Consider the following 27,408-nt stretch of genomic DNA (forward strand, 5'->3'; position numbering starts at 1 on the left):
CCTTTCCCCATGAATGTGAGAAATGTAATTCCACAAGAAGCACTTTCATCTCAGCAGTCTTTCATGGCAAAGAACCTCTGTTGAAGGCATTACTGAAAGATATCAAAAGGAAAAAGGACACACGCTTTCCCTTTCCTTTTAGCCTTCCCTTTCCTTTTATTTATATGTGTGTATATATATATATATAATCAAGTTTGAAAAGCGACAAACTTGATTACAGAAACATTATCGGATGTGTCAACTAGCATAGCAACGTCACCTATGTCACCTCAAGGAAGAGTCACAGACTGGTTGAGTTGGGAAGGGACTTCCAGTTGTCATCTGGTCCAACCCTTCTGCTCCAGCGGGGCCACCTAGACCCAGATTCCCAGGAACACAACCAGTTGACTTTTGAATATCTCTGTGGATGGAGACTCCACAACCAGTCTGGACAAGCTGTGTCAGTGCGCAGTCACCCTGACAGAAAAAAATGTTTCCCAATGTTCAGAGGGCACCTCCTGCATTTGTTTCTGCCCATTGCCCCTAGTCCTGGGAATCTGTTGCATTTCAGGTTTGTGCCCATTGCCTCTAGTCCTGTCACTGTGCACCACTCGAAAGAGCCTGGGCTCTGCATTCTTTTCACCCTCCCTTCAGGTATCTAAATGCATTGATCAGACTCCCCTGAGCCTTCTCTTCTCCAGGCTAAACAGTCCAACCTTTCCCAGCTTTTCCTCATAGCAGAGATGCTTCAGTCCCTTAATCATTTGTGGCAATTCTTCAGTCTCTCTCCAGTATGTCAATGTCTCTCTTGTACCAAAAAGCCGAGAACTGAACACAGCACTCCAAGTGTGGCCTCACCAGGGCTGAGGAGAGGCTAAAGATCAACTCGACCTGCTGGCAATATTTTGGCTAATGCAGCCCAGGATGCCATTTCCTTTCTTTGCTGCAAGGACACATTGCTGTCTCATGTCCAAATCATTGTCCACCAAGGTCCTTTTCTGTCAAGCTGCTTCCCACATGGATAGCCCCCAGGATGTACTGGTGCCTGAGGTTGTTTCTCCCCAATTGCAGGATTTTGCACTACTTCTTGAACTTCACAAGGTTCCTGCCAGTCTGTTTCTCCAGCCTGCTGTGGTCCCTCTGAACGGCAGAACAACCCTCTGGAATAACAGCCAATCCTCCCAGGTTTGTGTCCTCTGCAAACTTGCTGAGGGTACGCTCTGCCTCATCTTCCAGAACATTAATGAGGATTTCAAAGGGGACTGGACCCAGTACTGACCCTAGGGTATACTGCTAATTACTAGACTCCAACTAAACTTTATAGCAATGACCACACTCTGGGCCTGGCTATTCAGCTAGTTTTCAGTCCACCTCACTGTCTGCTTTTCCAGCAACTTGCCTATAAGGATCTTATGGTATATTTGTCAACACTAGTTCTGCAGTTAATTATTGACTTGTCCTATTAAGTCCCCCCTTCCTCCTTACTCCCTTTCCCCTCACTGGCAAGATGGAGTCCACCACCTGGGCCCCCATGCCTGTGACTACTGCCCTCACAGCTCTCTAGTCACTTCTGATACTGTCCAGGTTCTTTGCTTGAGGGCTCATCCAGCTCCTCTTCAACTAAGAGGGCAGTGAGCCTGTTTTGCAGCTGTAAGCCCTTAGGTGTGGCAGGAACTTTCTTCTTGGTGCCAGAAGTCACCAGCTTCTATCCCTCCCCTTCTCCAGAGGTTTTGCTTACCTTGATAGTGTGAGATAGTAATTTCTATCTTCTCTGTTGCAGATGGGGCCTGAGGCTCTTCAGGCTGTTAAGTCTCAGAGAAGATCCTATCTGTCTCCCTTTCATGTTCTCTGATGTGCAGCCTGCTCACAGTCCTGAACTCTTCCAGTTGGCAGCACAGATTCTCCAAAACAGCACATCTCTGAAAGGGCAGAGGACAATTCTTCCCAGCCTCAGAGAGAGGTCCCAGGCAATCCCTATAACCTGGGACTTAGAGGGCTGCGTCAGACATCTGAAGCTCAGGCTGTGTGGAAGCTGTATTGGTTTTTATGGCAAGCTTTTGGTAGCAGGAGGCTACAGGGGTGGCTTCCATGGGAAGATGCCATGTCTGACACAGCCAATGCCAGCTGGCTCCAAGACAAGCACGCTGCTGTCCAAGGCCGAGCCCAGCAGGGACAGTGGTAGTGCCTCTGGGATAACAGATTAAGATGGTGGGAGGGAAAAAACTGCATCCTTTCTGCCAGAGACAGGAGTGAGAATACGTGAGAGCAACAGGCCTGCAGACACCAAGGTCAGTAAAGAAGGAGGGGCAGGAGATGCTCCAAGAGCCAGAGCAGAGATTCCCCTGCAGCCCGTGGTGCAGACCATGGTGAGGCAGCTGTGCTCCTGCAGCCCATGGGGGTCCATGGTGGAAAAGAGATCCACCTCCACCCCGTAGAGGAGCCCATTCTGGAGCAGGTAGATGCTGGATGCCCAAAGGAGGTTATGACCCAGAACAAGCTCCTGGCAAGACCTATGGACCCAGTGCTGGAGCAGTCTGCTCCTGAAGAACTGCACCCTGTGGAAGGGACTCACACTGGAACAGTTCATGAAGAACTGCAGCCCGTGGGAAGGACTCATGTTGGAGAAGATTGTTGAGAACTCTCTCCCATGGGAGGGACCCACGCTGGTGCATGGGAAGAGTGTGAGGAGTCCTCCCCATGAGAAGGAAGGAGCAGCAGAGACGTGTCTGACCATAGCCCCCATTCCCCGTCCCTCTGCGCCGCTGTGGAGAGAGAAGGTAGAGCAAATTGGGAATAAATTTAAGCCCAGGAAGAAGGGAGGGGTGGGGGGGAAGGTGTTTTAGGATTTAGGTTTTATTTCTCATTCCCTACTCTGATTTGAGTAGATTTCAAAGGGAAATGATAAAACTGCAGTCTAATCTCCCGAGTTTTATACCATAGTGCTGACAAGGGCATCATTCCTTTCAGGTTGAAAAGTTCTACTCAACACTGTCATGTGACAGCAAGGCTAAAAGAAAGGAAAACACAGGCCACAGAATTAGGAACGGACACAGTAAATCCTAAGGTGAAAGGCTTTGAGAAGGCTGTTTATATTTGAAAATTTCAGAATAAGGTAATTTCTAAAAATATTTAAATAAAATTATTTATGCAAACGCATTAACCCAGGAAGAGCCAAAACCAAAACACAAACATTCAGTATGAAGATTTTTTTTTTTTACAATAAAAATTCTTCTATGAAGTATATTAAACATGACAAGAGGGGAAGAAAAGCATCTCACAATGTATATTCCAGGGCATCACATTTTAGAACAATGTCTTTGCCATTTATAAATGATCCATGAAGAAATTAAATATGCTATTCCAGAAGAGAATAATCTAATTTACAGTTTAGATGTAAGGCTTCACCATAACACGACCCTTCACCTGGCTCTTTGCATACCCAAGTTGAGCTGATCTGTACTTATACTCTCCTACCAGAGTAACCAGAGCATGGTGGCCCTCAAAAACACAAGTAGTGTTTAGGTTTACTTTTTAAGGTTCAGCAAAAAAGTATTACTAGAAAATATTCTTTTTCTTTTTTTTTTGGTCACAATGAAAGCAAATGAAAAGCTAGGAGAAATAGGTGAATTGTATTTGCTGGTCTAAGATTGAGGGAATGGATTAATCTACACCTTGCAAAACAAAAGTATCTAGCTGCTAGTTATGCCATTGTATTATTAGTCATTATGCACAACTGGGAGACTCCAGATCACAGACTAGAAACACAGTACAGCCTTTAGACAAATTACATAATTCCTGTGAGAAAAAAGTTGGTGGAAAAAAAAGTCATGAGAACTATACATCTCCGTAGCTATCATATGCATAAGAACTATTTGTCTTACAGAGCTCCAGTTCATTCAAAGTACTGAATGTAATACTGACGGCAGTAATATCCCTTAGTCTCCTTATGCATCAAGTACAAATCGGAGAAAAACCCTGCCCCAAAACACTCATTTTCAATCACAAAACATTGCCAGAAAACTCACAGTTGCAACACATTTACCTGGTGTTGCAGTTAACATATTTATTCTGCAGACAAAAGTCACAAATACTTACTAAAAATATAGATATGTTTCCTGAAAGTAAAGTGAAGCTTTAAGATGACAAAGCTTTTGTAACAGTGCAGGGTGCAAATTTTCAATATGAAGACATTCAGAAGATTTGCTGCTCAAAGAGGATCTTTTCAAACCCCGGTGGAGGTGTATGGTAAAATTCACTGAACTGACAATCCAGAATGGCACTGTCATCAACTGCAGAAGAGAACCAAAAGGAAGGAATTAGAGAAGGAACACTTACAGTTTGATCCTCTATTACACCATCTTATTAGACTGTATCTTATGATCAAACCACAGAGAATTTCTTCAATACATTCATTACGTATATGCAACTGAAAGAAATCTCTTCAATGAATTTGCTAGAGCCCTACACATACCCCAGGAGAGCAAACCATCTTTTTTTTCTGCTGTTTACTTTAGTCTGTAATGGTCCTCGGTGAAGTCAACAAGAAAGCTACACCTGTTTTCACTGGGAGTGCTAGCAGGGCTTCAGGCTACTCTCTCCAAATTTTCTACTCTATTTCTCCAGAAGTCTACAGAGTAAGGACACTACCAGATACACACTGCAGGGATGTCACCTCGTCAGGTGCATATTTTTCTGTCCACTTCTTGATTCTGCTGGAGTTTCAGCTGTTTATATTGGGGTTTTGGAGGTTTACAAGGTTTCAGATGTCTGCAGTGGTTGGTGTCAGACCATGTGTTTTTAACATGTGATACAAAGAGAGCTGCTCTGACTGCTTCTGAAAAGTGGGAAGTTAATGTTTATTTACAAAACTTCTCCTAGCTTTGGACTCCCTGCAAAATTTAGCTACCTGCAACATTACTTTCAACACAGAATATAAAAAAGAAACAGCTGAGTATTTTCAGAGCAAAGCTTTGCTGTATTTCAGCAGCAAACTGAAATATCCAACCAGTCAGAAAAGCAAAATCCCTTTCAGAGACAATGCCTGAGATGAACCTGGCACACTAGCAACATTAGTTCACACCAGAAGAGCTTCATCTCTGTGTTTTGGAATTTCGCTACCTCAGAGCCAAGGTCAGAATTTTTCCCTCCCAGGCTCAGTTAAAATTCATATCAGTGTATTTGTACAGTTCTGTAGTACTTATGCAGTGTTTGCATCTCGCTTCCATGAAAGTGCCTGAAGTACAGCTGCGTACTCTTTAAGTCCATTTTTCTCTTTCACGTTCTCAACCTTGACGCTGTGTTTGCCTCATCTACCATGCTTCTTTTAAAAACATATCTACAGCTCTAGTCTGAATAGGGTAAATGTTCTCTATGGCCACATCCTTTCACATGACCAGAAGCTGTTTGTTCACATTAAATTAAGGACATTTATAGTTAAAGTTAAAGTAACTACCGCACGAAGGCAGTCTGTAGGCTTCAATTGTTACAGCCCTACGTAGGAGACATGATAATTATGATGAAATTATGCCCACTTGTGGAAGATGATAATAAGGGCCTGGCAGTAAAAGGTCACTGCATTCCCCAGGCATGGAACTTCCTTAGTCTGAGGAAAAAAATGGTTTACAGCAGGCTAAACCTACATGCTACCAAATGTTTTCTGAAAGTAATCTTCATTCTTCACGCTATGCAACACCTCTACCAAAATACAGGGAAGATGCAATGATCGGTTCTTGCACACGGAGCTGCCACAGCATTTTAGCAGCGCCATCACGTGGCCTAAGAACACATCACGACATGACCATATAAACCAATTTCCACTCTAATGGCTTGGAAATACGTAATTCGTCAGCTACATTTATAGACTTCAAAGGTTCTAGAATACATCTGGAGTTCAAATCTTTCTGTTCATAAAATTCAGTATTACAAATGTATCAAGACATAAATGGGAACATGCCAACAGTTCATTAGGAACGCACCACGAAATTGAAAAATTATCCCCATCACATAGCTAGTGGTATCTCAATAGCAAAATTATTTTGGAAGAGGTTACTACTTAGATGAGGCTCACATAGGAATAAAGATAAACTGAAGATGCAGCTCCTGGAGCAGGTCCAGCAGAAGCCTATGAAGAGTTTTAAGGGACTGGAGTATCTCTCTTACAAGGAAAGGCTGAGGGAGATGGGCCTGTTCAGCCTCAGGAAAAGACAATGGAGAGGGACCTCATCAATGCCTGTAAGTATTTGAAGGGAGGCTGCCAGGAGGATGGAGCCAGGCTTTTCTCAGTGGTGCCAAGCAATAGGACAAGAAATGACAAGAAGAAACTGATTCAGAGGAAGTTCCACCTGAACACGAGGAAGAACTTCTTTATTGTGTGGGTGACTGAGCACTGCAACAGGCTGCCCAGAGAGGTTGTGGAGTCTCCTTCACTGGAGATATTCAAGAACCGTCTGGACACAATCCTGAGCAACGTGCTCTAGGGGACCCTGCTGAGCAGGGAGGTTGAACCAGACGACCTCCAATGGTCCCTTCCAACCTGACCCCTTCTGTAACTCTACCGTGGCTGTAGGTGTAATAGTGGGAACATGGTGAGCAGTTATCAGTTTCTGTAACTTACATGTCAACCCAGAGTGTAGCACCGACTATGCACTGAGCTAGAGAAGTGCTGCCTTACAGATGAGATGTTAAATTCTGACTGCTTGGGAACTACAAAATTACCACCAGCTTCTGGAAGAGTAAAATTTTAATATGACTTGGCCAAATTCCAGCTTCCATCATTCATATTTGTTTTTTAAAGTGCCTAGGCAGTGATTAATTCGATATGGTATTTGTTTCCTGTTCAAAATTGCTGTGTTATATTCGTGGTTGCTTGCAAAACAGCTCCCATAAGTTGCTCACCAATTGCTGGATTTCAAAACTAGGCATAAATTTGGTGTAGCAGCAAAGAGCTGCACCACCACACAGCAAGCAGCTGTACCAGCACTACATTAAAGTTATTACTGTCATAAGAAAATACAAACAGCAATTCTATTCCTATGTAACACTGAATGCACTTACGAAGTATGTGAAATTAAAAGGCACAAATGACAAGCTTCAAAGATAAATCAGATTAGATCACAAGTCTACATTAGCTCAAACCTGTTGTTTTTCTTTTTTTTTGTAAATCTGCTTCACAGTTTTTTTACCTGGCAACTTTTACACTGAATGCAGCAACTCCCCAGCTTGCTGGATGTGGACAATGTAAGTGCTTTTTTTCCTATTAAACAGCATTAAGAATGAGGTGAAAATATACTTTTCTAATTTCCTAGGTTTGCATTTTCATGTAATTAATGGTTGTAGTTGTCAAGAATAAACAACTGATGTGTGTGTTCCACTAAAGTGAGAAGAAGACGTGGCTCACAAGACAGAGTACTGTCCATACTATGAAACAGTTTGAAAATCTCTGACTTACCATAGACCACTGGATAGACAGTCCCCCTGATTCCTGAAGCTGGACAATGCATGTTCTTCCCATTTAAATATACATTTAATTCTACATGGTCATACGTAATGCCCTACAAAATAAAGAAAATTAACAAAAAAAAAGGATCAACAAGTTTATATGCATAAGACTGCTACTTAATTTAGCTTTCTTAGCTACAGGCAAATCTTAACACGGTTATGAAAACCACAGCATCCTAGAGAATCTCACTTCATTCCTGCAAACAATTAGAAGTTAATAAATGACTTATAACATTTGCATTTTCAAATAGTCAGGACTCCTTAACACCCATTCAGTTTGGAGGCAGCACAGTACTGTGCGCTGCAGATTGCATCTTACTAAGTTTACAAAACATATTTCCAAAGTGTTCTTCACTGTGTTAGAGATACACAAGATTTTCAATGATTTCGAATATTAGGTAGTAGTTTGCAGTCTTCTTGTTTATATCTTCTCATGGAAATAACTCTAAGAAATGGTGATGCTATGAATCAAGTTTATCTTTCCATGCTTCCATATAGGAACGTCTCTCAGCTCATTTACTCTGCCGGCAGCAACAGACCGCGGTTTCATACACAACACTAGAAATATGCTGACTACACAGCAGCAAGCAAACACTAACAGGGTAATAACTTACTTATCTGTTAGCTAAAGGATTTTTCTCACTGCTTTGGTATGGCTGAGTGTGACAATTTGTGCTGTCATTTAGAACTTCAGAAATCTATTTTCGTGACAGAAAATAAATTGTAAATAAATCAAAATAAATTGAAATTTATGGAAACTGGGGAGTAAGCAGTAACACATCAGCTACTTTTCTGTGTTTAGTTGAAGCTACACAAGTTGACCAAAAACTGAAGCAGTCTGCAGCTCTCCAAAAAACACTTTCAGAAGGGGATTAAAAGAACAGCATAGTATCTGTGGGTAAGCATGGAGATGTTCGGAGTTTTTAAGGATGACATTTCTAACCATTGCTACATAAAGGCAAGGTTACACAGCGCAAAAAAGTAGTAGTGATAAATGGTCTAAATTTCACTACGTTGCTCCCATGTACTTTTGAAAATACATCTGTAAGAGGACATGGAGGAAATAACAGCCCTAAAAACACAAATTCACAAACAAAGTAATTTTAAGATTTTTTTGGAATAGTAAGGTACAAAAAAAAAAAAGGATTCTCCATTTTCCCTCATTCTTAATCATTTTCCCAGGGAACATTACACCCTCCCCACTTAATATCTCTTTTTCCCTACAAAAGTTTTGCTAAAAAACCCAATAAATTTATCACCCAGGACCTATCTCTGCTCTGTCCTTCTAATCATTAACCAGTTAGCTATGAGTTCAGCTGGGCATGGTGCATAGCCATGTAATGCATTCCAGCACATTATCTGTTCAGGGAGGTCCCATCTCAAGCAGTACAGGATCCTTGTGATGGGAGTTATCTGTCAGGTAGATACTGCAAATGGGCATTGAAGACTACTTCTCAAACCCCAGTTAAGTCCATCCCTCATTCAGAACATATCAATACCTACATATCAATCAGTGAAGTCCACCAATATCGAGGCAGCTGCCCCGTTCAAAGACAACGGGAGTTTATATCAGCACTTTTCACACAGAGAGATGCAAGCTGAACAATTTGACTGAAACAGTCAGTATGGCCACAGAGCTGTAAATAAGAGGCATTCAGTAGCAGCTGAGGAAGTAACAAAGCCTTAAGAAACTCACCACCACATCGCCCTCCTGAGGAAGGTTGTTTGCTGGTAGCCTATTTTTCTCCTCATTGTTGTAGTAGAGAGCTCCATCATTTCTCATCACCAGGCTGTGGACATCCCGACCAAGTGGAATTTGATTCAAGTTTGCTTTCTGGGTTGCAACTCCAATACCCCAAATCCCTAAAATGTGACATGAACACGGTAAGGAAAAAAAACCCCAAACATTCTTTCGAAGACTATCTGACTGAAGCAGGACAGCATAAAGAATTTTAACTAGTACCATGATGGTACTACCAGTAACTATCTCCTGGAAATACCAGAGCTGTTGTGGGTTAGCTCTGGTAGGCAGTTAAGCACCATCCAGCCAGTCACTCCTTTCCCCCCACAGGCCCCAGTGGAGCAAAGGAAGAGGAAAGGAAGAGTAAAACCCAGAAAACTTGTGGCTAAAGATAAAAACTGTTTAATAAGCAGAAGAAAAAGAAATCAAACCGAAGTGATGCTATGGCAATCACTCACCACCTCCCATGGGTAGACCGATGCCCAGCCAATTCCCATGCAAAAGATGGCTAACCTCTGTAAATCCCCTCCTCTCCCATTTTTAGCCTGAGCATGACAGTATGTGGTATGGAATATCTCTTTAGTTAGTTTGGGTCATCCACCTGCTTATGTCCCTTCCCAACCTCTTGTGCAACCCTAATCTTACCACTGGAGGGGCAGAGTGAGAAAGAGAGAGAAACAGCCTTGATGCTGTGCAAACACTGCTCAGCAATAGCTAAAACATTAGTGTGTTATCAGCATTGTTTTGGTCACAGATCTAGAACACAGCACCACAGCAGCTGCTGTGAAGAAAATTAACTCCATCCTGGCCAGACCCAGTTCAAGCAGCCACAAGAGTGGCATCTATCCTGAAAAAGAAAGATCCAGAGAATTGTAACTAGCTAGCTAGATCAGTCTTATGGAAAAAGAAGAAAGTGTAGAAAGTATGATAGATCTCAATTTGGTAATGTTTTTGAAACTCATACAACACTGAAATAGTCAAATGATGAAAACATGGTCTAGACAGTTACAGCAATATGAAGGCACGAGTGGTTAGAAAACTATTCCAGGATTACTCATCAGTAGCACCCTGTCAAATCAAAAACGATGACTCAAGTGTGGTTTGAGGTTTTGCATTGAATGCACAAGGTCAGATACCGTTCTGCATTCTTTTTTTCATCAATTACATGGATAACATGACGATGTGCTTATTAAACATGCTGCCAATCCCAGCCTCACAGGACTTCAAGCTCTTCAGAGGACCCTCAAATTTAAAATGATCCTAACAAAGTGGTTAAGAGGCCCGAAATAAGGAAAGTGCATCAGCTTTTTATGAATTATAAAGAAGAGCAGGTAAGTAGGAACAGTAAGTGGCACAAATACAGCACTGGCTTGGTAACCAGTTCACAGAATATGGTTTGGGGGTTTATCACAGAGCACATGCTGAGCACGAGTCTGGGCCCTTCTGCCATGAAAAACTGGATGTGTGGCATGTGTAAGGCAGACATACTGATATGTACAGCAGATCAAGGACATCTACTGCTGCTGCAGCTGGAGCAGAGCATCCATTTTAAGCATCATATCTCAAGACAAATTAGGGCAATTAGAGATATTGCGGAAGAAACTACAAAACCACTCAAAAGTGTAAAAATTTCATCTAGAAGAAGACAATGAAAAAACCCCAACAAACTGGAACTGTTTAATCTCCAGAAGACTAAAAGGAGGCAAAAAATGTAAAAAAATTAATTTAAAAAGACAAAAATTGCAGAACAATTTATTCTAACACTTACATGCCCAGAATGAAAAGGGCAAGAGTGTGATTATCCTTCAGAAAACTTTCCAGTAGTCAGGGGACCCTGCAGATAACCCCTAATAGATTGTTCAGGGATATTTCTGGAAATTTTCGTTAAGTCATCTACAGTTCTCCTGCCTTGGGGCACAGGAATAGATGAGACATGGCTCACAGCGACCAGGAGAGTTTACTGCCCGTGTTTCTCAAGTGTAAGAACATGGATACCATATCTGTGCGAATAAAGACCATAAATGAACAACAGCTGCAATGGATTCTTCCCCCAACATAAAGGAAACAAAAATTGCCAAGTTAATATTGATAAGGGATTACATGTAGCCTAAAACTAAACAACTCATTTGACTGCAAGCTGCTGTGGACAGACCTGTGTTCACACTGCCTGCACTCTAATCCCAACTGAATGCAAACAACCCTTACCCAAAACATGTCAGCACCAAGCTGCAGCTGGTATCAAAAGGCCTGTCTCTGGACTAGCATTTACCTTTTTCTTCCCTCCCACTACACATTTAGGGAAAGAGCTGCTTCATTTTCACGTTGCCTGTTGTTCTTAAAAATACAGGCTGATTTTTAATGCTAGAATACAGGCAAGCCTGGAGTGCTCTCTATACTAGTGAGGCTGACTGCATCAGTAAAAGCAAAAAGAAACAGGGTGCTGAAAGGCTCCTCTAGATAAGGCAGTGTTGGAACAAGTGCTGCACATTTGATTTGAAGAGCAAAGGGTAGTACAAAGCGTGTTACCCTGGCTTGGGCAAACACAGAGCATATTAAAAGCAAAGGAAGGCAGAAAAATAGCTGCAAATATCACTGGATAAAATGCACTATTAAAAAAAAATCATAACTACAGTGTTTTATGGGGTCATAAGCATCTATCTAGCTAAAACATTTCTAAAATACGCCCACTGAAAAACATGCATATAACAGTATACAAAACAACGTGGGGATTTAGTATTTGCACTTTAGCAGTATACTTACCATCCTTTTTAGTATTTCGGAGTCATGGTTAAAAAAAATTTAAATTTCCTTTTATGCCATGACAACTTATAACACTCTCCAATGTTCGCAAGTTCAAGGATGCAATTAAAAAGATGCATATGTTGAGCATTTGAGATATGACCACCAGCAGGCTACGTGACATACCTTCTAAGTTTAAGGTTGTATATTTTTTGCTGACTAACCTGTGGACTGGATTTTAAACTCGAAATAGCTCTTGTTCTGATGCAAAGGTGCATTGGCTAAGCAGCCTCCTGTGCCACATATTCTTCTGCCATTTTTAACAATGACAACATCTGTTCCTGCAAGAAGGAAAAAAAACAACCCACAAAACTTCAGAGAATTTTTAGAAGTCTGGAAGCAGCCCTCAAAGCCCTAAACATTGAAAACAGTTTTTGTTCTTTCTGCCCCAAGTACAAACTTCATTAGTCTGTAAGAATTATGATGATGGGCCACACTTTGAAGTAAGAGAACGAAGGCTGTTTACAGGCTAGTTCATCTTTCCACTAGGGTTTATTTATTTAAAATCTATACGCTGATCTAATTTTCACCTCCTGGGCTTTATGGCACCATGCTGATTACAACTTTTGCTTAACCACATCAGAAGCATAACTTACAATTTAGTCAGAAAGGGTTCACTGTGGGACCAAAGCCCTGTACTCTGTCTCTAACATCGGAGAAAAAACATTCTGCAACAAGAAGGAAAAGCATATTGGGTAGAAATGATTGACGGAATTGCAAGGTGTTTAGTCATTCTATGGAATAATCTTTTTATTTGAAATGTGCCTGTCAATACAGAGGGAAAAAAAGGGAGTTTTCCTTCTCCATTGTAAGACTTCATCTTTAGGCACTGCGGTCAAGTACACGGGAGACAGTTGTTAATAGTGATGCTCAAGCACTGGACTCTATCCAATCCATTACTCCTAGCTCTTACACCAGCTCTGGTGCTGCTGGCCCAGACCACTTCTGTCCTCAACAAAGCCCGGGCATGGTTTTGTGGCTAGCTCATCCTAAGGACAACGCTCAAACGAGCGGCGTGGACAAGACTCTGCACGGCCTGGTTCCTTCAGCATCTTCACTGCCATCACTGGAGGTGGAGTCACCGTCCCTGGAGGTGTTTAAGGAAAGACTGGACGTGGCACTCAGTGCCACGGTCTAGCTGGCACGGTGCTGTTCGGTCATAGGTTGGGCTTGATCTCGGAGGTCTTTTCCAACCCGGTTGATCCTGTGATTCGGTGAACTCGTCCCCTCGGCTCTGACCCGGACCACCTTGTCGGGCTGCCTGTCCCCCTCGGACTACCCCCGAGACCGAGGCGCACCCCCACATCCTCATTGTGCTGATCACCTTCAGTTTAAGCCAAAGAGACGCTTTCTTTTTCTTTTTTTTCCCCTCTCCCTAAAAACCGCCAAATCCTGCTAAACAAGTCGCCAAAAAAGCGACTTTCCCAGCGGTTACCCCGCGCCGCGCCCCTGGGGCTGCGGCCCTGCCCCGCCGGGGAGCCGCCCGCCGCCGAGCGCCGGCCGTGCCCCGCCGCGCTCACCCATGCGCTGCGTGTCCAGGTGCACCGCCGGCATCTCCTTGAGCGGGATGTGCCCGGCGCCGCCATCGCGGCACCACGAGAAGCAGCAGAACACGGAGGCGGCCATGACCGGCCGCACCCGCCGCGCCGCGCAGGCGCAACGGCCGCCACCGCCCCGCCCTGCCCACCACCCCGGCGCGACATGGCGGGCGGGCAGCGGGAGTGAGGGCGAGGGTTTGGAAAGCAGCTAACGCAACGTTAAAGCCCCGTCTTTCCTCCGAAAGGGGAAATTTAGTGGAAAAGGAGTGCAGCCGACAGGCTGCTGCTCTTGTTTCTCGGCGGTGGCGTGAGGAGACCGGCACAGTCTCCTAAAGGGCGGTTTGTACGTATGTACGTGCACATGAAGGACATCGGTCGTGAGGGGCAGGTGGTGGGTATCGCCTCCGTGAAGTTCGCACACGGGAATGAACTCCTTCGTGGAAATTTACTGGTCGGTTATTCCCGGCGCCAAGTCACAGGAATCCCAGTTACTTCTGGTGCCTCCCTCCCCCTCCCCTTTTTTATTTTTCAATTCTATCTTAGAAAAGTCAGAAGAGACAGGGCTCACTGAAGTGAAAGGTTTGCACAGCCGGGCCTGGCAGGTGCACCTTTGAGCTGCCCTTTCTCCTCAACTTCCAGACCTGTCCGGCTGTAGCGAGGTTTAACCCTGAGTGGTTTGGGCACTGTTTGCTTCTAGAGTACTTCCTCATCTGTTCAAAAGGTTTGGAAGAGTGTATTATTTCATTATTTACTTGGTTAAACTCTACTGCAAAAGACTGCCACGGTGAAAAGCCAGCGTGCTAGCGTTGCGCTTACCGGTTTTGTTTTTCAAAACACAGTTTGGGGACCAGATTTGTGTCCATTTCACAGAGGCAGAATGCCATGTAATTAAAAAAGCTGTAGCTTGTGGCCTTTGGATTATACAAGCATTTCTACACCCATTTCTGCATCCCTACGTCACATGCAGCATTCAGAACAGGGGCTATAACAAACACAGTAAATAGTGATAAGATGGCTATAGAAGCCCACCTGTGCCTACTTCACATTTTTATTTCTCTACAGAAAAATACCCAATAAGTGTTGTGCCATAAGCTGCTGATCTAGAATGTTTTGCCAACAGCAGGTATTTTCAATACTTACGTTTGAAAGCTTATTTATCTCCAAACCAGTTTGGAATTAAATTGTTTCTCGTTATTTTCAGCTGGTGTGTTATTTTGGGGCATATTACCTAGAAAGCTCCCTTAGCATTTTATTACAGTGTAAAGCATGATGCAGCTAATGTAACCCATGTGGCACAATGTTATCTGCCTTGAGGGGTGCGGAGGGGGTTAAAGCAGATATTCAAAAATCCTTGTTAAAAGAAATCTTCGTAGCGAGAAATAATCTTACTTGTCTGGATGGGCTGTATCAGTTTCACCCCCTTTACTTGAAACATGAGGTGAAGTGCTGTCTTTCTCAAAATTGTGCCTAAAATCAATCTGATTTTAAGAGCAGCTTTAATATATACTTCCTTTTTTTTATTGGACTTACTGTTACAGCCCATAAAAATTTGGGGCCAAGAACTCACTTCCTTAAAATATGCCAAATGGGATTAATCTTGAACTTCCAAGAAGTAAATATTAGGTGGAAACTGATGTTTATTTATTTCATATGGAGGGCATCGGAATTCTCACTGGTAGCTTGTTGTTCATATAATTTAAATCACTGTGGGATTTTTATTGCCTGTCACTCACTGTGGGTTTGTTACAGTAAATGCTAAATGACAAATGTTAATATAGTTTTCAAACAAGAAGGAAAACCACTTTAGAAAGAGACTCAACCTCCAAATGATGCCCTGTCCCATTTTCTTCTGTGTGCCCCAGCAAGTCCTTTCTTCTCCAAAGCGAGCACTGGCAATACAAACACATCTCGCCACATGAAGTCAGCATTGCCAAATGTGTTGGACTCAAGGGTGTGAGGCTTTGGGGAGCAGTGGCTGGCCATGCCTTCCTGCCAGTTTCCTGCTCCACTACTTTCTTAACTTGAGAGGCTGGCTTTACAGGCCAGCAGGCTGCAGCACTCGTGGGGTAAAGTACACGCCACAGCTCAAAAACGTTGCTGGTGCTGCTTTGGAGCGCACTGACTCCAGTGCCTGTGTGCTCAGAAGGCAGGAAGTCTCGGGAGAACAAGTCATCCCTGCACCCGCCCTGTCTCCCTCCAGACGCAGGGCCCAGAGCACCCTGGCAGCAGGTGGCGACGGCTTGGCGTCACAATGTGCAGGAACAGCAGCAGAGATGTACATGTGCCCTGAGTGAAGGCTCTGGCGCCGGACACAATCAAGCAGATAACAACGGTGGTGTGGTGGAAGTAAGGCAAAAGTCAGCTGGTAAGGAACGTGGCTTATTCATATGCCTTTCTTGAAGGATGAGGTGAGCAATACCAACAGGATAGTACTGTATTTGTAAGTGTGCTTGTCAGCTTGTTTAGAGTGTAGTTGAACACCAAAATTTTTACAGTGCATAAAGAGCTTCCTCAAGGAAATGAAGATCTGGCCTTCAATATTTAGAAGTATAACTGTGTGTGGTAGTCAAGGGTTAATTCAGCTTCTGCCTTCCTTGAATGTGCATTTCTTTCACTGGGGAGGCCAAGTATTTAGGACCCTCCCACACTGGAAGCAAAATTATGCTTAGCATGCCTAAACATGCTTGTTGCTTGCAGGGTTTTGACTTTATTTCCTTGAACGGTAGCAGCAGAGACATTTTGTCTGGGAACCATGTTAGTAGAAAAGGAATACGACCACTCCCATCTGTTTCACAAAGGCAGATATATTTGGAGGATCTACTGAAAGAAGATAATGGTCACTGACTTGTTTTATTCTCTAGCTCAGAGCTTCATTCACAAAATACGACTGTCTCTCATTAGCCCTGCAAAGTACATCTACTGACTGCAGACAAGTATGTTTCAGAAAGGTTCTCTGATATGCCAAATTTGTGGGAGAGAGAGCAGCTCTCTCCTGTCGTGGCAGCACATAATACAACAATGTAATCAGTACAATACAACTGACTAAGCAGTTCTCAGAAAAATAATTCCTCTTCACCTTCTTAGTAAAACCACTGGGACTTGCTTCTCCACTATCACAAGCTTTGTGGAGTCATTTACACCTGTGAAAACCAGTGAAAAAAAGTAGTTATTATGTGGGCTGGGGTAGATTTGGTAATGTCTCTGTGCAGCTTGCACTGAAGTAAATGATGGTGCAGGACTGGAAAATCAAGATTTGTTTATTGAAAGCAGTCCTTCCACTCCCAGGGTCAGGCCTGTGGTTTGGAAGATGATACAGACAAAGTCTCAGATGAAAAACAGGTTGTGCTTGTACTTTTGAAATCTTCATTATAATGTGTTCTTGTGAGGATCGACATTCTGTAGGAAGTCTTCTGTTTTATACAGTTAATTTGACACTTGGCAAATCATAGAAGAAATTATATATGAAAATTAATTTGGTTCCTTGTTGTTCTGTTTATTTTGGAGGTCACTTCTCCTCTCCTCTCTATGCCATATAAGCAAAACCTACCAGAGCAGTCACAAACCTCATTAAAACTGACAGGCACTCTGGCCATGCTTTGTTCAGGAAGGAGCAGTTAAAATCCTTCACGGCGTAAGATAGCTAAAACCTAGAAACCGCTGCCCACGGCACAGGGCTACATGGCCAAGTGCTAAGATGAGCTGACTCGTATGAGCAAGCACCAATTTGGAGAAAGTCAGAGAGACTTTTCTAGGGACTGCTTGCGAACGCAGCAGCTAGAGCACAGATTGGTTGCAGCTGTGTTTGCCTGTGTGCATGTCTGGGACCGGAAACACCACGCAAGAGCCAGCAGACAGTGGGAGAAGCAGTGGTGTATGGCCCTGAGAAGAAGCCAAGGGACAGCTTCTGGGCAAGCATCCTGGCTAGAGCAGCAAACTTGGACTGCCGCACAGTATTCCCTCCCATTTGCTTCCTCTGCGTGCAAGGAAATGGGACGTGGCTGTACATTCTTTGTAAATAAATAAGATTTTTCTGAGGAGCTAACTGAATTCATCATCGATCCCCTCCACCCCCCTCTGCAGGAAAATCTGGCAAAGTGCTGAATATTAGTTAACCGTGTGGGTCAAAGTTCCGTAAGTAAAACTACAGAGCTTCTTATTACTGCTAAAATAGTCACCAGAGACCCTGCAGATATGAAGGCAGTCTCTGAAATTCAGACCTCAAAACAGCAGTTGATCATGTCAATTGCTGATGATCTTTCATGGATTTTAATGGCTGGTATTTCTACAACGCATATTAAAAGTAGCTTTTATAAAACAATAACAAGAAACTGCTTTCTCTGATCCCTCATTTGGAATGTTTAATTAAGTCCAGATGTTTCTGTTGAAAAGAAAGGTAGTCAGATGTGATGTAGCTGTGAAACGTTTATATATGAGTAAGGTATTTGATACACAGGGCTGTTTTGAATAGTTTCTTTATTTATGTTATTTTACAGCATCTTATCAAGCTGCTATTGGCATCAAAGCTCTTGCAGATTTATGTCCATTTTTAGGTACCCACAGCAACTACATTGTCCACCTCAAACTGAGGGTATGCTCATCCCAGCACAGCTGGATAAAGCAGTGTCCTTCCAGAAGTTTCTGTCCTGACACTGGAGTGTACTCTCAGTGTGCTCTGACATCTCTGTAACAGGACATGAAGCCTTAGCCTCCTTCAGCTGGAAGTAAAAGGCAGGTTTGCAGCCAAGAATAAGACTGTAAAATTCCCTCAACTTGCCTCCTTTCCTTGGAGTTTCACTCTAGGAGACAATTGCAATCTGACAGATCTTTGGTAGCATGGCTTCAGAGGTGCCTTACTGATGGGGAATACAAACTTGGGAGAAAAAGAAGGCAGCTTTTAATTCCAGCTACATTTATCCATCAGTTCTTCTCCAGCACAGCACAGCAGGTGCCTGGGGCCAGGAATGAGCAGCTGGTGTGGCCGAAGGGCAAGGCTGTGTTACTTTTGGCAGTAGTGCTGGCAATAGCTGGCTGGAAGCATTTGTGAAATTATGGCCTGTGGGGACACTTCTGGTTTATGCTGATGTGTGTGCAGGCTGCCACCAAAACAGGCCCTCTTGCTGGCTCATCCTGGCACTGGTGTTTGTTCTGCTGCGGGACCAGCTGGCTGCCAGAATTGATCCTCCTGAAAACTTTTTTTTTTTTTTTTTGTAAACTGGATTAACTTTCAGCTCTGTTGGCAAGTGGATCTAGCCTAACATGTGGCTGCATGAATGTTGGAGCCAGCAGAGAGGAGGCATCAGGAAAGCATGACTCAGGGAAGGGGAAAGGATGGAATGATCACTTTTGCCAGTAGCACAGTCTCATCTTGGCTTAACCGTGCAAGAATCTGCCTGTCAGGGTAGAATTACTGGTTACATCTTGAGTCATGTTAATGGCTTGCTTCCATGGAAAGGGAAAAATCTTGTTCCTCTTTTTCTTACTCCTCTGATGTTAGACCTAATGATTGTCTAATCTTGCACTGAACTGGTTTAACTCGTTGAATCAGCAGAAAACTCATCTTGGGAAAGAAAAGGGAATAGCGTTCTGCTTGGCTTAGTGGGTAGAATCAGCTCAGTGGACCATCTGTGGAGCCTGGCAAAGCTGGTCCAGGCAAGGAGAACAGGAGCTGACACTCTGAAGTTGCTGACTGAACCACAGCACAGAGCTTCGGTCTCTGAAATCTCCTGTTATAATGCTTACTAGAAGAACTGTGATCTGGGTTCTCTCTGTAGTTTAAAGATGACAATAGGCAAATATCCCTTTGTCTTACAACAAACATGGTGTTTGTCTTGAAAAACTGGAAGTTGCCACTATTTTGTAATTAATTCCAAATTCTTACTCCTGTGTTTTCAAGCCTCAAATGGCTAAGTGACATTTATTCTAACATTTCCCTTCAAGTTGGACCTCTCCTTTGAGCCTAGCTTTTGCTTGGGTTTGTTTCTGTATTAGATAGGGAAATACTGCCACAGATATACTAACGCTCTTTTCCATCAGCCAGAACTTTTCTCTGAAGTTTCAACAAATGGCCTTTGATGGTTCTATGGGAAGACACTGTGCTCTCAAATGCGGGAATGCAAGCGCATAAACAAGCTGCTATTGAAACTGCTGCTACAAAGCAACAAAGAGTTAAAAGGAGTATAAAAAGGTGGACTTAGATGTGTGCAAAATGGTTGTGTGCAACTCTATCAATCAGAGAAGAAGGAGAAAAATGCCCTAATTCTCTCTGACCGTGCTCAGGACAGCCATGGGACACTTAAGTATGATGCTGGCTAGACAGTGTTTCTATGCACCAAGCACAGAAATCCCATGCTGTGTTTTCCCAGAATTTTAAGCTTTCATCTTTGACAGAAGAAATCCTAGACCATTTCAGATGCACTTAATGAAGAGGACATTTCACAGGTGGGCAGGTGTCCACTCTTACACTCATACAGCTCCTTCTTCATTTATCAGGAGACAGAGTAGGACCAGCCCAAAGAATTATGGAGAATAAAATGTACTCTAAAAAAAAAAAAAAAAAACAGGAAAAAAAGTTATATATGAAATATATGAACTTAATGAGTGAGAAATCTAAAATGCCATGTTGTTGTTAGTCTTTAACCTTATGACTAATCCTTAACCATAACATTGCAGAGAAGATTAATAGAACTCAGGAATTCTTGATATAAAAGTGGCTGTTGGAAAAGTGTAGACAAGGGGTTACTCGGCAAACATAAGTGTGCAAGCATTGGGATGCAAATTTGAATGCAATTTGAGTGTCTGAGGAATGGGCTGAGCTATCACTTTTCAGTAACTACCTGGAGTTACTTGCTTTTAAGAAACGGCAAATAAGATTCTGGACAGTTAAGACGACCCAAGCAGGACACTGAAATGCACCTGAAGGTCTTGATTGCTTTTGTGTAGCAACTCTACCCCCTGGGTCCGTTCTCTAATAGATAATGGGTGAAATGCCCAAGTGTGTGAGCACTCTGAAGGAGATTTTCAAAAATGCTTGTCCTTGGTCAAATTGCTCCCATTGAGTCCAGCTGAGCAGGCAGGCCAGCTAGGGTGGAGGCAGCAAGGAGGAAGTGAGGAAGAGGACAGATCTTCCTCTTCTGGCTGCAGTAAATTGGGGGAGCATAGGCTTAGCATGTTATTGAATGCCTTTTAGGATCTGGATTCCAAAATAATCAGAAGAAAGATGTGAGATGCACAAGGAAGCTTTATTTGATAGAAGTACAGTCTGGCCTGTGATGTCACTTGTGTGGGTAGTCATGGAAGGGAATGGCCTCCCCTGTGCTGATGAGTGATGTGACTGCAGTGGGTGTGCAGAGTAGGGAAGTGAAGGATGCAGGAGGCAGAGTACATGTGTTTTGGAACAGTTTTTGATGTAGACTTTCACAAAGTCCAACTTGAAAGTAAGTTCAGTTTGGCCTTGATGTGAGACCTGTTGTGTTGACAGGTCTTATGCGGACAGAAGGACCGCAAAAAAGATGCAAATCAAAGAGGTTCTCTGCAGTTTCAGCACTTTCAGACACAGTTTCGTAGTGCTGTAACTAGAAGGTCCTCCCAGGCAGAGGTGGGATCCCTCCTGCTTCCTTTCCGTGGGTCTGGTCGGAAGACCTGCAGAGGTTTGACAGGTCACATTAGTCTCCAAAAGATTCACCAGCAGGAAATGGTACAACCAGTGCGTTAAAGCAAAAAGGAATGAGTCTCCATCCTTTTAGGAAGCACATAAGGATATCTTTTTGAAACGATTGTTATTTTAATAAGTGCTTTCAGGAGGTGGAAGATGCTCAGCAGGATTGCCGCCCAGCAGCACCCTTCCTGAGGCTGTGCAACGTATGCCTGTGAGCTGCAGCCTGAAGTCTAATTTGAGAGAGTTAATCAACATCTGACACCCGTATATATCTCGGCGGAGGAACAGGCTGCAGCCTCGGCAAGCGGCATCCCCCCGCCGGCCCCTCTCCCGGCAGCCCCGGGGGCTTCCCGCGCCGCCCGCGGGCAAGCGGAGGGGGAAGAGCTGCAGCAGCTGCTGCCCCGCGGCTGGATCGGCGGCCGCAGGCCAAGGTGGGTGGAACGGCGGGGCGGCAGCTCCCGGCCCATCGCTCCCGGGGGCCGGAGCCGGGGCCGGGCGGGCAGAGCGGCGGGCCTGGAAGAGGGGGAGCGGCGCCGGGCGGGGCGGGGGCCGAGGCGGCGGCTGCCCCAGGCTGCCCGCGGCCCCGGCCGGCCATGGTGAGTAGCGGGGCCCGGGGAAGGCAGGACGGGCGGGCGGGCGCGGCCGGGGGCGCGCAGGCCGCGGCTTTGTGAGAGCGGCGGCCTCGCCCGGCCCGGGGCCGTGCCGCGATCGCGGCCGGTCCCGCTCGCAGCCGCCTCCTCGTGAGCCCCGCTGGGCTGCGCAGGGGGATCCCCAGGGCCGCCCCCCGGGCTGCGGTGCCGGCGGAGCCCGGGGAGAGCAGGGCCGACGGCCGGCTGGAGAGCCGTAGTTTGGGGGGGATTACGCGATGGGATCGGAGGGGGTGTAACCAGAAGCAGCGAGGGAACCTCTGCCTGGCCAGAGGCACGGGGAGGTGAGCGCGGGAGCCCGCCCTGGTGCAGCCCCGCATTCGACTCGTTGTCAAGCCCTGTGGGTGAAGCGGTGTTCATGGGACTGGAACTGCACTCTTGTTTCTCTAGGCCTTTCCGGCTCTCTTGAAACTGCACTGAACCGAAATTCCTTATTTCTCCAGGCCTCGCTAGCTTTCTGGAGGCTGCACTTACTGGAACTACCTGGTGCTCCTGGAAAAATGTTTGGCCATGAAATAACACTTACACGCCATTGCAGGGAACTTGTAGTACGGGAGTTGTCTTTCTGTTTTGTTTGAAGCTCAGTGAAATTTTGGGTTTGCTTTCAGTCTGCTGCTGGCTGATAAACCTGACTTCTGTGCTGAGAGGCATACTAAATTAATTTCTATTTGGAGCGTGGGAGAAAGCTACTGTGGTTGTTTTTGCATTTATGGTTTGATGTGTTTTGCCATTCTTTTTCCTAATGATAAAACTGTGCAAATTGCCCTTTCTGATGGATGACATCTGCTGGGTTTGTACCCAGAGATGCTTTTGGTCCGTGTGCTACAAGTGAGGAATTCCAGGCCATCCAAACCTGGATCAGAAGTTACACAGAGAAGTTCCCAATGGAGAAGTTGAAATGTTGCTGTAGTTCCTCACGCAAATCCCAGGTTGCTAAGGGATGTGTCAATCCACAGACAATTTACTCTCTGAAATTAATGTCCTGAAGAAGATGGAAGTTCACCTGACCCAACCAGTCATACAAGTCTTCACTATTTTTGGTTTGGTGTTTTTGGTGTTGTAAGAGGAGGGGAAAACTTGTAAACTTGCCTTTTTTGTGTGTGTGGTTTTTAAATTTTTTTTTTTAGTTCAACGTTTTTAATAATGTTGTATAAAGGTGTTGAAATTCGGTTATATTTATAAAACATAACTATTTAATTGGATAAGTGGAGTTGGAGTGCAACAGGACAGTTTTATTTGGATCATGAAGCCTCTCTGTGTATGTTTTTTGTATTTTTAGTAGTGTGAAAGTCTTCAGTGTTTGTCCTGCAATTTTGATGGGATGTGTTGTAGTAAGCATTTTCTGCAGTGGTTTGCAGTTCTTGCTGTCAGGCATGCAGAGCTGCTTTTCCAGCTCCCTAACTGGAATGTAAAATCCTCCCTGGTAAAGGAGATGGACCAGAGCAAATACTTTCTGCACTGTGAATTTCCATTTACTAAAAGATGGAGAAGTCCCATTTTGGTTTTGTAGTTATTATCCTCTTAACACATGAGCAAAACTGATCTTTGTGCTGCTACTGTGGCTAAAAGCTGTGACTGCAAGTTGGAAAGAGGGGTATTCATGAAGAGGAAGACTTGAGTATAGGGACAAAATCATCATCTTCCTGTGATCCCATTATTTTTAGCAGTAGGAAGAAGATGGAATAGAAACGTTGCTTGTTTGAGCATCAAGGTGCTTCAAAACCAGATTCTTCTTGCAGAAAAGGAGGTTTCTGAGTTGGATCTGTGGGCTTACAGAAAACCTTAAGTGGTAAATGGAGTCATTAGACCTCTTGTCTGGGGCTTTGTCCCCCACTCTAGTGGTGGCTTCTTCTGCCTGATGACCTTACTCCCGAGTAGAAAAGCTGACAATTTTTTCGAAGTCTCCTTTTTCTAACAAGCACAGAGAATGCCCCTGTGGAGGGCCAGGCACAAGCATGTAAGCATGTTTGTCTCAAACATTCTGCCTGTTGTGCTGTGACAGGAAAGTCACAGCGATTGGAAGGGAGGGTCCCAGGGAGGCAAGGCAGCACTGCTCTGAGCCAACTTCCCTTTCATTGCCAGGCTTGCAAGTCAGCCTGGAGACTTGGGCTCAGTGTGCCTGCGGCAGGAGAAGGGGCAAGTCCCAGGTGTCTCACTAAAGGTGGCTCCTGGGCCACCACAGACCCCCAGCCTCTCAGTTCCTCATTTCCTCACTCATTTCCTGGAGGACTCGACAGGGTTCACTGCGCATGCACAAACAGCAGCACATGGCGCGAAAAGTAAGGGGACCCATGCTTGGGAAACTGTAAAACGAAGTGGATCGGCCCTTGGCTTCTGTTGACCCTGGATCTGGACCATCTATGGTGGCAGGACCGACGTGGGATCTTTTCCCTTCACTTTCTGTCTTTTCCATCCTCATTCTCTCCTTTCTTGTTATATCCTGGCAAGTGCAGCAATCATACCCTACCCCTTAATCCCTACAGAAGTTTTCTGCGAGCTTGTTAAAGTTCGTTGTAAAAGTTAAGAGCTTGTTAGCTAACACTCCTGTGACTACGTAGTGGGCTAGTTGTTGGAGTTAAGGTGGCTATATAACAAAGGATCAGAGTTCTCTGACACTGGACTGGTGTCTTTGTTCAGACCAGCGAGAATTTATAATGAAGATCGTGCCTGCTTCTGGATGGTGACAGCCCCTCCTTCTCACTTCAAAAGCATGGGAGGTTTGCTTATGCCTCTCAAGAATGCCTTTTACTGTGAAGCTTCACTGGAACTATTGGGCCTTTAGTGAAAGTCAGGACTCACCTCGCCTTTCTTCCCTGTAGTGAACTTTACTTTCCTTGGATCAGTGGTATTGATTTTATTGCTCTTCTTGTCCTGTGCAGCGTGGATCTTCCCTTGCAGCTCTCCTCTTGGCTCCCACATTTTCCATTTTATATTTCTTTGAGGGGACAGAAACTTTAGTATTTACATCAAAACTAATTAAGAGCTCATTCACATGCCTTGTAATCACAGCAGTGTTTGATGCACTTTTTTGTGATACATCTTTCAATTTATAAAAGGAATTTTATTACGTATGTATGAATACATGTTGTATAATGTGGAAGGAATTTATGCAAGAGAAGCATCTTTCTAATTATAGCTCAAGACTAAGTGTTTCAGAGCTTTGGCTAGTACAAACTATCACCCAGTTTGGCCTTTATTAACTTTTTGTTTTCTAAGAGCGTCTGTAAGTTACAAGGTGTCTGCGTCTGAGAACTTGTCTTTGGTTAGAGGCAAGGGCAGGGTATGGACTGGATCCCTTTACTGAGACTTTCCAGTTGGAAGGATTACATGATAAACCTTCCTGTAGGTCCTCTCCACAGAAGGAAATTGCTGAGGCATGGATGCTGGTGGTGGAGAGAAGGGAATTTGAAATAGTGATTGCAGACGAGTAAAAATGGTTAACAGTTTTGCTTCATGATGAATTTTCAAGGATTATGGGCAGCTGTTATTTGAAGTATTTTAACTTCATGCTGAGTAGCTTAACAGTAACACATTCACTTGGCTATTTAAAGATGCTGCAAGAGCAAGAGAAAACCTAATTTTTAAAGTGAATGGTGACTCTCCTTTTGCCTTACAAGTAGAGCAAAGAAACACATTCTTTATCAGCAGAAATACTGAAACTGGACTTTTTCAGTCACTTTTAGTGTTGTCTATGGTAGCAGTGCATGGGGTTTGAAACTGGAAGCTTTGGATGAGTTAAGCAAGTACAGAGTAATCAAATCTTAGCAGGGCGTATTGGCTGGGTATCTTTTGTGCAAATCCAGTTTCTGTGTATTGCATCAGCGAGGAAAGATATAAGTCTTGAACTGTTATTATGAGTATGTGAGTTATTTTCTTTCAGAGTCCCTGCTGGGATTGGCAAGCCTTTTTTTTTCCAGCTTTTTTAGTTGAAAGTCCAAAAAAAAGGTTCTGCCTGAACACTACACCATTCTTGTGCCTGCCATCTGCTGGCCTGATACCACAGCTCTGGGGGACTGTCTGCAAAATCCCAGCTGAGGCTCTGTCTTAAGGGTACTGGAGGGAAAAAAAATAGATCCTTTTCTCACCGAGGCTTGTCTCAGATGGAGATCGGTTTTTGCATAGTCTCCCTGAGGGAGAAATAAGTTTTGTAAGTTCTGTTACCATCTTTCTTCTCTTTCCTAGGATATGATGGAGCTCCTAGAGGAAGATCTCACCTGTCCCATTTGCTGTAGCCTGTTTGATGATCCTCGAGTCCTGCCCTGTTCACACAATTTCTGCAGGAAGTGTCTGGAAGGAATTCTCGAGGGAAATGTGCGGAACGTGCTTTGGAGACCATCTCCTTTCAAGTGCCCCACATGCAGGAAGGAGACTCCTGTTGCTGGAGTCAACAGCTTGCAGGTCAACTATTCCCTGAAAGGTATTGTGGAGAAGTACAACAAAATCAAAGTATCTCCAAAAATGCCTGTGTGCAAAGTGCACAGTGGGCAACCCCTTAACATTTTTTGCCGGACAGACATGCAGCTGATCTGTGGGGTTTGTGCCACCCGTGGTGACCACACAAAGCATGTTTTCTGTTCCATTGAAGAAGCTTATTCCCAGGAGAAGCGGGCTTTTGAAACCCTCTTTCAGGGCTTTGAAACTTGGCGTTGTGGAGATGCCCTCTCACGGCTGGATACCTTGGAAACCAGTAAGAGGAAAGCTCTGCAGATGCTGACCAAAGATTCTGACAAAGTGAAAGAGTTCTTTGAGAAGCTGCAGCACACGCTGGAGCAGAAGAGAAATGAGATTCTTTCTGACTTTGAGACCATGAAGCTTGCAGTGATGCAGGCCTATGATCCGGAGATCAATAAACTGAACACAATTCTGCAAGAGCAGCGGATGGCTTTTAACATTGCAGAGGCCTTCAAAGATGTGTCTGAACCCATTATATTTCTGCAACAGATGCAGGAGTTCAGGGAAAAAATCAAGGTGCTCAAAGAAACGCCTTTACCTTGTTCCACTGTGGACATCAGCCCCACAATGAAGAGCTTTGATACCAGCCAGTGGAATGGAATAAAACTAGTTGATGTGGACAAACTCTCCTTGCCTCAGGAAAACAACACTTGCAAATTCAAGATTTCCTCAGTCTTTTCATGGAGATTTATACTGAACTGTCTTATTTTCTTTACAATTATCTTGTCCTATTTGGCAGATAATGTGGAGATAGCAGATCATGCAGTCTTTTACTGGGAACAGATGGCAGATGGAGCTTCACTTCTAAGAGAAAAGTGTAAAAACTATACGTTGGTTGTACTGGATAATGTTGCGGAGTTTGTGTGCAAATATAAACTGTTGTGAAGTCCCTGCTGAAATATAAGAACTAAGAGAGATCTGGGGAAGAAAACATAGAACTTCTTAAAATTAATTGGTCCTTTAAGACTTCTGGTAAAAACATTCAAAGATTCAAAATGTTGCCAAAACATTCACGCTGTTCACATAGTTTGAGCACTGATAAACCGGTTAAGATGAAATGGAGCTTTGGAAAACACTTAACTTCTGGATTCTTCTTTCAGT

The 27,408-nt window shown here is 44.1% G+C and overlaps 2 protein-coding genes across 8 annotated transcripts; one reads left to right on the plus strand and one right to left on the minus strand.

The window, feature by feature from the left end:
- Window positions 1–3,170: 3,170 nt before the first annotated feature.
- On the minus strand, window positions 3,171–13,671 carry SPRYD7 (SPRY domain containing 7). Its single transcript, XM_050333443.1, has 5 exons — window positions 13,537–13,671; window positions 12,181–12,297; window positions 9,173–9,339; window positions 7,427–7,529; window positions 3,171–4,268 (listed from the first exon to the last, which is right to left on the minus strand). The coding sequence occupies exons 1-5, from the start codon at window positions 13,640–13,642 to the stop codon at window positions 4,171–4,173; spliced, it is 591 nt and encodes a 196-aa protein (XP_050189400.1). The 5' UTR covers window positions 13,643–13,671; the 3' UTR covers window positions 3,171–4,170.
- A 7,510-nt stretch (window positions 13,672–21,181) lies between these two features.
- TRIM13 (tripartite motif containing 13) lies at window positions 21,182–27,200 on the plus strand. Of its 7 annotated transcripts, none has more exons than XM_050333429.1 (3): window positions 21,182–21,639; window positions 22,299–22,784; window positions 26,038–27,200. In XM_050333429.1, exons 2-3 carry the CDS (start codon window positions 22,632–22,634, stop codon window positions 27,190–27,192), a joined length of 1,308 nt encoding a protein of 435 aa, XP_050189386.1. In that variant the 5' UTR covers window positions 21,182–21,639; window positions 22,299–22,631; the 3' UTR covers window positions 27,193–27,200. The 7 variants fall into 7 exon arrangements, with proteins under 7 accessions (XP_050189386.1, XP_050189393.1, XP_050189390.1 ...); XM_050333431.1 differs by lacking the exon at window positions 21,182–21,639 and adding an exon at window positions 21,694–21,804; XM_050333436.1 differs by lacking the exon at window positions 22,299–22,784.
- Window positions 27,201–27,408: the final 208 nt, after the last annotated feature.

This window comes from Myiozetetes cayanensis, unplaced genomic scaffold, assembly GCF_022539395.1.
Source record: "Myiozetetes cayanensis isolate MyiCay16 unplaced genomic scaffold, myiCay2020 scf5-8, whole genome shotgun sequence".
In the NCBI taxonomy this organism is placed as follows: Eukaryota; Metazoa; Chordata; class Aves; order Passeriformes; family Tyrannidae; genus Myiozetetes; species Myiozetetes cayanensis.